At 36.1% G+C, this 13178-nt stretch overlaps 1 protein-coding gene across 1 annotated transcript in view; it reads right to left on the bottom strand.

Moving 5' to 3' along the window:
- The window catches only part of stan (Protocadherin-like wing polarity protein stan), a 334705-nt gene that overhangs the window by 39891 nt on the left and 281636 nt on the right, over window positions 1–13178 (bottom strand). Inside the window, 2 exon segments of the mRNA XM_068371172.1 lie at window positions 235–384; window positions 1360–1559. Of these exon segments, the coding sequence (XP_068227273.1) occupies window positions 235–384; window positions 1360–1559 (350 nt within the window).

Genomic DNA, 13178 nt, shown 5'->3' with positions numbered 1-13178 from the left:
TCTCGAAATCAAACCAGCAAATGAAAGAAGGATTTTGACGAATGTATGAGGCTAACAAAATTGACACTAGTATGCAAAAAAATGATAAACAATAACATTTGAACAAACTATGTAAAAAAAAAATCTAGGAAAAAGAAGCCTTTTATAATAGAACATAAAAAAATATGTAATTAATGTTGACACTCAAGGTCTTGATGCCAGAAAGAGCAAGAACGACCCTGTCTGAAATGTTACCTGGACGGTGGCTAACTTGGCGAGGTTGGAGCGATGGAGGTAGACCCTCTCCCTGAGGTATTGTGGCTGATAAAATTCCTCCCCGTGGACGTTGGGCCTCTTGGCGGAAAAGCTCACGTTCAGGATCCTCGCCTGCACGTCTGTGTCGTCCTGCAGAAGATAAAAGGGACCGATGGATTCCGCATTCATTTCTGTATGCTTCATAATCTGACGTCTGTTTATATTTACAAATATAATTCGCCCTTTGCTTTTGGGAGTTGGTTTAATATAGGAGAAGCCTAATTGTTTTAAACCACACACGCAGATATATGTGTACACACACACACGCACACACATGAAGGACTAGGCCTTCGAAATTATTTCAATAGTTTAATTCAGGTTTTATAATAGCTTTTATGATGAATTATAGCTATATTAGCAAAATAAGGGAATTGTTACAAAATTCATATTTAATCAAATATAGCATAAATTACAGCAAGATTGTCGTAAAAAGACTTAATAAAGTTACATACAAATACAGAATATTCCATGGGGAATAAGTCTTTTAACCATTATCTTTGAACCGATGTTCGCCTTCGAAAAGTCATTAACATTTCTTGCTTCTTTTTTTTTTCTTTTTAAATCCGCTTAAGAAATTAAAGCATTCTTATTCGAATCGGACGGGTGAACTACTTGAATATTCTACAATTTTGGAAATCATAAAATGTTAAAATGAGAGAAAAAGAAATGTAGCTGGCCTAGAGGGAAGCGAAATGCGTAAGCTTTCCATATCTAATGAGATCTACCTCGAGTCATCACTAGGGAAAGGGGAACGTTGCCATAACTGAACGTTTATATGGTAATTGAATAACGTTCGCTCGACATTGCCAGGCCGTTCTAGATTTTAGAGGACTCCCTTTATTAAGTTGAGTACCAACACGACATTGAAAAAAGATTTTATCATATGAAATTTCTCTAACATTATATTACTCTGGATATTTAAGGATTACGGAAATATTTTTTCTAGAGGAAAAGTTAAAGATTTTTTTTTTAAACTATTAGTAAGTTATAAAGTTAAGGATTTTTTTTTTCACTTTTAGTAAGTTACATTAAATTAACTTATTCTAGCAGAGTTCCACTACAAACCTGAATATTAAAGATGAATATATTTTCCTTGGGACAGGGGATGATGGCAGCCAGTCCGTCGACGAAATAAGACAGGAGAGGAGACAGGAATGCCTCCTGCGTCATGTCGGCGATTCGGACGGTCACGGAGTTGAACAGCATCGCCTCCGTTACAAGCCTCACTTGCAAGTTCATCTCAGCTGACACTTCGTTCACACCATCTGTCAAAAGAGAGAAAAAGGTGTTTCAAAATAATGTTTAGTTAATGGAATGCAATGTGTATAAATCATGCATAAAATTACGCATGTTCGTTTCTGTAGGTGTGACGGACGAGAGTCAATCATACAATTAGCTTTTATCACACACACATGTTATATATATATATATATATATATATATATATATATATATATATATATATATATATATATATCCATAGAGAATGCGAACGAAGCAGAGGAAGGAAGCGAAGACGATGGATTGACGAGCTAAGAAGATTTGTGGGTTCCGTATAGACTAGCATAGAAAGACGACGCGAGTGGAAGAATTTCTCTGAGACCTTTATCTTGCAGTGAACTAGCCATGGGTGATGATATATATATATATATATATATATATATATATATATATATATATATATATATATATATATATATATATAATTCAATGGGAAATCCTATGGAATGAAGACCAGATTCCAATGGCACAGGTAACATGTAAAAAATACCACTGTAAATCGTATCTTAAAAGCTTGAAATTAAACAGACCACAAAGGTAGGCATCCTTTGAAACGCCAAACAAATGCACAATTCTATGGGGGGAGAAATTAAGTACATACGATAATTAATGGGCATCGCCTTTCATAGCATTTCCCAAGGCCCAGACGTTGAACGGTTAAATGCATTATGCATAGGAATTAATAGCACCTACAAGGAGAACTGGAGATATTCATTCCTCGATAAAAGACAAGGTTGATTTAAATTAATGATCCCGACACCATTTTATGAATTCTTTAAACAAGCTATTACTAATACTTATCAAAATTCTATAAGAAAAGCCAAAGTCGTTAGGTATTTAATACTATGAAATGACGAATTCTAGAGCAAGCATGTCATGAAGCCGGTCTCATTTCTACGCTCCGTATGTCAACCCCACCTCTCTCTCTCTCTCTCTCTCTCTCTCTCTCTCTCTCTCTCTCTCTCTCTCTCTCTCTCTCTCTCTCTCTCTCTCATAAACATCTTTACTCTCCTATCCGTCCATGGGAGAGAAAATACGACCCCTTATCCAATCTGTATAAGAGCCACGTCAATTTCTGGAAGTAATAACACTTCACCTATGCACGACTTATCATCTTAATTGCTGGAAGGCAATCGTGATCTGCTCTGTGTGTAGGGGGGCGGGGAGGGCTATGATGGGTCTCCCACTAGGTAGTAAAATTCAAATCTTGACATCTATCATGGTTATACGCCAAAGGCGCTACAGTATCTCTCTCTCTCTCTCTCTCTCTCTCTCTCTCTCTCTCTCTCTCTCGAAAGATAACGTCTCATCGGACAAAAGCTTAAACAAAAGACATACGAATTTACGAGGAAAAAAACTTCCTCATATTCGCGTCTACAGCTCTCGGTGGGAACTGCATATAAATAGGACTATTAAAACGCCCAAATGCACAATGCTTAGGAATATTGCTCCGATATTGCACTTCCGACTGCGTATTGTCATATAATATATTGCGAAGTTATTTTTCGCTGACGGTGCAATATTCGCCTCCGGAATTTTTCGCGCCGGGTTATGAGAGAGAGAGAGAGAGAGAGAGAGAGAGAGAGAGAGAGAGAGAGAGCTCCATGTCTGGGGATAAAATATCTACATGTTACTCTGAACTTTCGCGCATATCATATTCATTGGAATGATCTCTCTCTCTCTCTCTCTCTCTCTCTCTCTCTCTCTCTCTCTCTCTCTCTCTCTCTCTCGATCGATCGATCGATCGATCGATCGATCGTGACTGCTATGAAGTGAGGAATATAATAGTCTATCATATCGGTAAGATTTTCCTTTTTTATGCTTTTACCCCGTAGTCACCATTCTTGTTTTTTTTTTGTTTTTTTTTATAAACCATTGGTACTGCTAAAAACCTAAATATAAGAAAAACTAATTCACAGATCAAATATTCCCTTACATAAACATATTTCCCAATTAGAAAAAATCTTAATAAAAATCTTTATGATAAATATATATGTATTTCATACACACAACTACTGTGTAATGGGTACGCATATGTGTATTTTTTACACACGCCTATTGTGAAATGGGCAAGAGTGCAGGTACAAAAAGTATATAAATCCGAACGCAAATATCATTCACTAACTACTTCCGGCGTTAACACATAATTACGATGCATCCTTTTCCATCTCTGAAATAGTGGTGAACGATTTGTTGCTACGCTTCAACAAGGAAATATTGCATCACCATAAAAATAATAAAGAGAAAATTCTATAATTTTGATAACAAAGCCAAGAAGCGCAAATCCTCTACACCTGTGAGGTAATAATGACAAAATACCAGATCCAAAGACAAAATGAAAACGAGCTTCAATGAGGTTCACACGGGTGAGTCCAGCCGTGGCTTCTTCGTCGTGAGCCATTATCTATTATTATTATTATGGTATTATTATATTATTATTATTATATATATATATCGGGGGTTTATTGTCATAACCATAGGCAGAATTGCACAATAACTGGTCCAATAATTGACAAACATGATTAAATGAATAGCTAAACTGCTGGCATAAAATAGGTGCAAATCAGTTAAAGGCATATGCAATTGCTATATCAAAGAAATATGTGAAAAGACTAAAAATAATAACAAATAACAACAAATATATAAAACCAAACAGGAACTAAAAAATCTGAACTAATTAAGCTGTACAGATCTAGCCAAGCTTAAGGCAAGTTATACGTCATGTCAAATCATCATTATCGCTTCCATCGAATTTGTGTGACCAAAGGGTATCTGAGGGGTTGATGATGTTGATGCGGACATACAAGGCTAAAGAAGAAGGTCCGAAGCCACCTAAGGCCTTGGTAACTCTGGACCAAATGCCCACTGGTCTGGTATATCCAACCTCACTTGTATCTCATTACGGACGGTGATGGAGGAACTTTTTCGAGATGGAGGAAGGCGATGGGGGGGGGGGGAATTGACGGAGGGAGATGATAAATATTGATGTGATGATGATGGAAAAAAGTTATTAGTGAAGTTATAAATGTGTTGGGGAATCCTAGAAGTTATGAGTGTGATGATGTATATGAAGGATTGGGAATGAGATAATATAGGGAAGGTGTAAAGAATATGATAATGAATCAAAATTATGAATAAGAGAGGTTCATGAAAGCGATGGCGAGGAAGGGGCAAAGGAGAGAATTTATCATTATTATGTTAAATCAGAAGAAACAATGTGCAAAAATGATGAAAGTGAGCCAAATCAAAGCCGGGAGTGTGTGCGACAAAGAAACCAGGGACTAGCAAGGTTATTCTAAGACAATGACAGAGGGTGCAAAGGATGACACAGTGAACTGAGGGAATAGTGAAAATGAAAAGTAACTGAAAAAAAGAAAGACGAATATTGAGATACTAAATAAAAATTTAGCAATTACATGACATTAGATGGCAAGTCGGCAATGATTTTAGAGTACAGAGAAGAAATCTTTGAACTGAGAAGGTTTAATGAAGAGAGAGAGAGAGAGAGAGAGAGAGAGAGAGAGAGAGAGAGAGTAAAGTAAGTTCAAGAAAGTTCGGTAAGTGAAAATTAAACAAAAACAAATTCAATAAAAAAGAATATGGAAATAAAAGCGAGTGAAAGACGATTTAGGAATGGATACACAAAAGCAAGACTGGAAAAGTAAAGGAATAAAACAAGTATAAAATGAACAGACAAATAAAGGGAGTAACGATAAGTAAAAGCAACGAAGAACACTACTGAAAAAAAAAAAAACTATAAGAGAAGTCCGACTGAAGAGAATTTCCTTTAGACCCTGAAGGTAGTGGAGGTGCCATTTAGATCAAATACCCGAGCGCTGCCCCTTATGATTACTCGAGATACGTAATTTATTTCGGAAAGGGACTCAAGGGTTTATGAAAGGTCCTCTGTTCCATTAGGGCCTCTTCGGGTAGATCGGTAGACTGATAGAATAAGAACAAAAAGTAAAGGTAGACGATACAAAGTAAATTACAAAATAGAATTCATGTAATAAAGGATAAAGAGTATGAGTGAAAAAACTCATTTGAAAAATTAGTGTTATTTGAATTTTTTTTCAGAAAAAAAAGAATAATATAGTTCAAGGAATATAAAAGAAACACATAGCCATTCGGGTAAAAAGCTAAAACTACCTACGTTAGTGAGCATTGAAATATACGTGAACGTGTGTACATTAATTTGATTATCCCTGGCATCTGAGCACGATGAAAACACATGATTCAAATCTAAAACAAATTAAATTTCCATCGAAATGAAAGACTGATTCCATACCCTCGCCGATCACCAGGAAGCTGAGAGAGAGAGAGAGAGAGAGAGAGAGAGAGAGAGAGAGATAATGGATCAGCTAAATCAATTTCCATTAAAGAGATTTGTGACAACGATCCCAGGACAGGTTCGGAGTCCCACAACTCGCCTTATCAAACTGGATGATCGAAATTTGATGTGTTCCACCCTTGGAGGAATATATTACTCCTCCAAGGTTCCACCACCATGTCCAATGACTGAAGGACGGCTGGAGAGAGTTGTTTTTGTTTATCTACACTGGGTGGACATGTCAAATGGAATTCATTCATTCATTCATCTCTCTCTCTCTCTCTCTCTCTCTCTCTCTCTCTCTGGTTGCAAACCCCCGACACACGATAAATACATGCCTTTTATAAACAGTATCCTCCTGAGATACTCATATTCATTAATAAATTTACACATACATACTATATACTGTATAGTAATACATAGGCTACACATTATTATCATTACTAAATGTGATAAGATTAGCCAGCCTATTTAGGAAATTTTAACTCTTACAGAGCTGACCTAATAAATTCTGAAGGGAAAGAATATATTTATTAAATCTAAGTAATAGAAAATAAATTAGTGATAAATTCCTACGATAAATAGAAAATAATTTTGTTATATAATAAGCTTATCCGTCCTATATAAATATATATATATATATATATATATATACATATGTGTGTGTGTATATATACATACATATATATAAATAAATAAATAAATAAATAAATATATATATATATAATATATATATATATATATATATATATCAACCAAACACACAATGCTCATAGAGCAAATAACAAAGTTACAGTATCAAGTCACCTTGAAGCATACTTTATAATAACAGACATTATCCAAAGAATATAGATAAAATGTCAGGGAAAAAAGATTACCAAACGTCAGCCACCTGCCTACAAAATTTGAGGCGAATACCCAAATGAAAATTACACGTGTAATTTATAAACAAAACTCCCTCGGAGACCGTAATTATTGGTCATTATCAATGAATAAGTAATCAAAGGCCTTCGAGACTTACGTCTTCCTCGTCCTACCGACAGTAATTACAGGTCTATGGGGGTAATTTGGACAGAATCCGGTAGGCCTACGTCAACTCTTTTTCACCCTAGGGCAACTGGGTCAGAAGAAACGTCTCTATAGGATCAGCTTGATACAGACCTTCTATACTCTTTGAATGTTTTTTAATAGAAATGCCAACGTGTTTACAAGAGCTAGGTAGATGTTATTAGAATCTCTCTCTCTCTCTCTCTCTCTCTCTCTCTCTCTCTCAAATGCATTATCATTCAAAATATACAGAAAAAAATTTTTCTCTCTCAAATGCATAATCATTGATAATATACTGAAACTCCTCTCTCTCTCTCTCTCTCTCTCTCTCTCTCTCTCTCAAATGAATTATCATTCAAAATATACAGAAAAAATATTTTCTCTCTCAAATGCATAATCATTGATAATATACTGAAACTCCTTTCTCTCTCTCTCTCTCTCTCTCTCTCTCTCTCTCTCTCTCTCATTTGGAAAGTTTACGATTAGCTATATAAATGTTAAACCCGAGGTACTTGAAAATCAGCAAAGCTTAGGAATGAAGCGAAGCAAGTTACGTGAGAATTCAAATGGCACAACGAATGCTTTCCATTTCCGAAATTCTTGCCCCCCAAAGTTTTTCCGACTCCCTCAAGCAATCACTGGATACGGAATTCACAGGATCTTTCCAGAATCCAATCAGCTCAAAAGTCAACATCTTTCCAGCCTGAAATATACCAATTCAGATCTATATTTTGGATGCGATATTTTTTTTTTCATTTGTTTATTCGTGAAAAGTTATATTTACAAAGTCTTTAATAAAATTGAGTTGCCTCCAGCTGACAGTAATGTTTTGATCTTATTAAATTAAGACAGAGAGAGAGAGAGAGAGAGAGAGAGAGAGAGAGAGAGATACGTGTCAATCCCATCCCTACACCTTTAAAAGTATGACCTTATTTACTAGAACAAAGAGGTCAAAGGTACGAAAAGAAGTTTGCCCAACTGCAGTTAGCAATTACGGCTAAAGAGGCATTGTTCAGCTTCCTTCACCTTCAAACTACTGTATACTGACTCTCTCTCTCTCTCTCTCTCTCTCTCTCTCTCTCTCTCTCTCTCTCTCATAAAGGCATTAAGTTTTGGTCCTGCCATCCTTCGTAAGAAGAAGAATAAATTCTCTTTACACCACCCTCGAGCCCTTACATCTCATAATGTCTTCAAGTGCTTTTAGCTCCAAGAGCCATCACTGTTTCTTTTATGATTCCTTATCTCTCTTAGATTTTCTGCTTCATAAGCATTGTATAACAAAATTTCAAAGGAGTTTTAGGATGTATATATAGATATAGAGGAATATCACTTGCTATTTAAGACCAAGTCACTTCCCTCACAGTTTCATCAACAAGGGAGAGAGAGAGAGAGAGAGAGAGAGAGAGAGAGAGAGAGAGATATATTATTTTTAAAAGGAAAGTTATTATGAGTCAAGATCGAATCTTACAGAGGTGGACCGATCAAATTCGGGAGGTAAAAATACTTATTATAAAACTAATAATAAAATATAAAGTAAATATATAGAAAATATAAGATGAATATATATCTAAAATATTCAAAATATATAAATATATGGAAAATATAGGATAAAAATATTTTATATAAAATGCAGTGGTAAATAGAAATTTAAATGTTATTTATAAAACTATGATTTAAAAAAAAAAAAGTTAAAATCTTACAAACGATAATTCTCAGTCTGATAAAATATCCCCCCCCCCTAAAAAAAAACTTTTTCTACCAAAACAATTGCTAAAATATGTTGTATGCTTAAAAAGTGGTACACACTGTATATTGAAAATCCATGGAGAGAGAGAGAGAGAGAGAGAGAGAGAGAGAGAGATATTCAATGCCCGACTCATTAAATCCTTCTCAACCTTTCAGCAGATAACAATTTTGTTACGTAGTAATCTAAAGTTGTCTACTGAGTGCCTACCTCTCGACACGATTTATAAATATTTGCCCTGGACTCGAGTTCATCTAAACATAATCATTATTATTAGTCCTAGCTAAGCTACAAGCCTAGTTAGAAAAGCAGGATGTTATAAGCCTAAGAGCTCCAACAGGGAAAAATAGCTCAGTAAAGAAAAGGAATAAACTACATGAGAAATAATAAATAAAGAATATAACATATCTTAAGACCAGTAACAACGTTTAAATAGATCTGTCATAAACTATGAAGAGATACTTATGTTAGCCTGTTCACCATAACTAAATTACATTCGTTGCAAGTTTGAACTTATGAAGTTCCACCGATAAAAATGTCTGATTAGTAAGATCATTCCACAGTCTGATCACAGCTGGAAAAACACTTCCTTCTACAGTACTGTTTAGTACTGTACCTTATGGTGAAGAAGATAAGACTGTTAGAGCTAACTGCATACCTAGTACTGCGTACAAGATGGTACAGTCTGAAAAGATCTTTAGGCAAAGGATGGTCAGAATTATGGAAAAACTTAAGCAATGACTAACAAAACGATGGTGCCATGGATTAATATACAGATCTGGAATAAGACATTTACAAAACAAAGATTTTGTCCAACAAATTAAGATGAGATTCAGCTGCTGAAGACCAAACAGGGAAACAATACTCGGAACAATGCAGAATGAAATCTTTAAAACATTTGTGCAGAATATATTGATCACCGAAAAGCTTATAAAAGATTCCTTCAACAGGGGAATTCTTGTGCAATTGATGAAGAAACAGACCGAATATGTTTCTCAAAAGTAAATTTGCTATCAAGAATCATACTAATATTTTAAAGGAGTTATATATATATAGTTGAGAAACAATATCAATGCATAGATCAGGATGTTGTTCTCTTTGAGTTTTGTTAGGGTTTGACTTCATACCCCATAACTTGCACCATGTACACAATTTAGCTAGATCTCTATTAGGGGATTCAGCAATGCCAGATAGATTCAGGAGATAGAACTGAAGCAGAGTAGCATCGCCTACATATGAAACGAGCTTGCTATCTACGCCAAACCAAACGTCATGTGTATATAGTATGGAAAGTAATGGGCCAAGAACATTACATTGATGAACACCAGATATCAAATACCTATACTCACTAAAGTGTCCATCAACAAACACTCTTTGCAAACTACTACTAAATAAGTCAATATAAAAGCTAAGAAGAGACCCACCTACTCTAAACTGACGAGTTTGAAAACAAGGGCCTTTTGGTTAACACGCCCAAAGGCAGCACTAAAACCAAGGCCTTTTTTCAGCGACCTTGAACTTAGGCCTTGGGTGACTATAACATTTAACTAACATCATACTTCTCAAGTACGATTTGTATGCCAAATAAAATGGTTATGGCAAGTTTGTCAGCCTTAGTGTAATAGACGAATCATAAGAAATAAATAAAGAAATACGGCAAGCAATGCTAAGAAATTATTTCAAACAAACATATATTAATACAACACAGTAGACAGAAAAAGATAAGTAAAAATAGAAGGGAACTTAACGCAAAAAATTTTCCCTTAAAATTAGAGTTTGAATTTGGAGGGGAGAGTAAAATCCAATTAAGTCGCATAAATCAACAATAAAAAGAGACCACTTTGACTTGGTATGTCAAAATACAACTGCCTCAAAAAAACGACCGAAAATGAAAACTGTCTTTGGGAAGCAACTCCCCCCCCACCCCCACCCCCCACCCCATCCATATCAGTGCCGCGTAAACCCGTAGGATACGCATCTCCTTCTTGTCTACGGGGCGTCTTTCCTCCTCGTCTCCGGTGACAAGTAATTAACACCACATTACCCTGCACCAGACTCTATGGAGGAGGGAAGCGGAAGAGGGGAAAAGAAATTAATAGAGTGTACAGGGGAATAGGGAAGCCATGCCTTTGAGAGAGAGAGAGAGAGAGAGAGAGAGAGAGAGAGAGAGAGAGAGAGTCTATATTCCCTCCAGGCTTAATATTTCAATGAAAAATAAAAGGTTGAGAAACCAACACAACTAAGAAAAATATAAGTAAAATTTCAATAATAATTCAAACAATAAACTAGGTAAATTTTATAAAAACAATATATTGATGAATCCCTCACACGACGGACACGAACACACACACATACACACATACACATTCAATACTATCACCCATACCAAAAGAAAGAAATCCTTTTACGGCGTCTCAATAAAAATAAATCCGCTTAAATACCTCTCGGTGGATTACTAAAATAAATCCAGCTCCCAAGCCGTTTATCTCCACACAAATCTGCATTAAGGATCTTTAAGAAGACAGTAACGGGGCGTCCCCGATGGATGCAAAGGAAGAGCAGGTTTCTAAGCCTCGAAAGGCAGAGAGGGAGAAGGGATTTTAGCCTTTCGGAACTAAACCTCAAATGTAAACGGTCTTCTTCCTTACAACTTTGGAATTGCAAGTAGTCTCCATACATCTAGGAAACTTTACTTTCACTTTCTATGAAACTTGGGAACTGAACGTCTCCCTATTTCCAGACAGCCTCGCAACTAAACTTCAAACATCCAATCACCGAAATACTTGGGGAAAAAATTGTAGCAGGAACCCCGGGGGAGAAAGAGATATTTGGGGTGCTTTTTCCTTCTTTCATTTGTAACAATATTTGTACAATATAACATTCTAAGTCTAATTACGTATTTTTCGTTATATATAGTTGTTGGAGGAATGATGATAAAAAAAATAAAGGTTACCTTATGTAAATAATACTAATAATAAGATCACTATAACCAAACTATATTCATTATCATTATAATGATTTATTAAAAAAAAACATGGCTGCCTCAAGTAACTTGATGAACGACACTACATGAAACCTCTTATGTGACGCTATGCACACCTAAGGAAACGACGTACATTAGTCAATAAGGCTTCTTGAATATCCCTTTTTTCATAAGGGGCCAACCAATTAGAAACACCAATGAAACGATCGTGGAGGGAGAAACCCACAGTTGGTGGGGGGTGGGGAAGATTTGCTCAGGAAATGATGTCGAGATGGGAGGGGGCGAGTAAGGAAGAAGAGGATACATGACACTGATTTTCCTCGAAAGATATCTTTCACGACCTGTTGTTCATTACTTGTCTTGGGTAAGTTGTTTGGCGGATGTCCGATGGCTAAGATGATGATGATGACGATGATTGCCGGGGTTTTGAAAAATAAACGAGAGAGAGAGAGAGAGAGAGAGAGAGAGAGAGAGAGAGAGAGAGACTATCAACTATAATAATAACTACCAAGTGTTATAGTTTACCATTAAAAAAATCTACCGTTCGATACGATATCGTGGCTGGAACCGAATGATGATATCCCATTGTAGAGGAGATTTTTTTTCTTTCTCCAGGTTACCACGAACGGCTCACGTCCAATTTCCCGTTCCGGTCTAATTTGGTAGTTATCAGACACGTTTAGGAAACTTGGGAGCACCTCGGGTTAATTGCCTCAAGGGCAACTTTTGAAAAAAGGGTAAAACGGTAGAAAATTCACTGGGAAGGACTAAAGTCTTTATTAAGGCTTATCCTTAATAGTATCACATATAATGTCATTTCCTAATTCATTTTATCTTTCGTAGGAATGAAAGAGGTTAAGAAAATGATAAAATAATGATTATCTGACTAAACTACGAACATGAATGACCGAAAAAGCCAAATTAGCGAATCAAGATTACCAGAACACACACACACACACACACACACATATATATATATATATATATATATGGGGTGTGTGAACACGTAGAATGCGAAACCAGCCTTACGAATTATCCCTTCAATTCCCCCAGGTGACCAAAGCTGTAGACCACTCTGCCGTCACATTACACGCCCGAGTCCCAGTAACATAAACTCGTTATTAAATGAAATCACTTTGCCGAATTTCCTAATGAAACGAGATGAAGCCTACAAAGGCCGGGGACCCATCCCACCCAAGGAATGTATACTTACTTTATTATCTAACTGACGATGAAGAGGCGTCGGTAAATTTACTCGAGCGAATCATGTTCAGCGAGACTGCCGGAGAGAGAGAGAGAGAGAGAGAGAGAGAGAGAGAGATAATGGACCAACGATAACGTTATCAAGCAAATATCTAATTAATGTATTTTCTTTATGAATTTAACATGTAAGGAGAGTGAGCAAAATCACTGGATAATGGTTTTCATTGCCAACCGATATACATAAAACAATATCCATACTCAAACGAGAGAGAGAGAGAGAGAGAGAGAGAGAGAGA

The sequence above is a fragment of the Palaemon carinicauda genome, chromosome 3, assembly GCF_036898095.1.
Source record: "Palaemon carinicauda isolate YSFRI2023 chromosome 3, ASM3689809v2, whole genome shotgun sequence".
Lineage (NCBI taxonomy): Eukaryota > Metazoa > Arthropoda > Malacostraca > Decapoda > Palaemonidae > Palaemon > Palaemon carinicauda.
The sequence above is the reverse complement of the archived record's forward strand: the minus strand, read 5'-3'. Positions and strand labels throughout refer to the sequence as shown.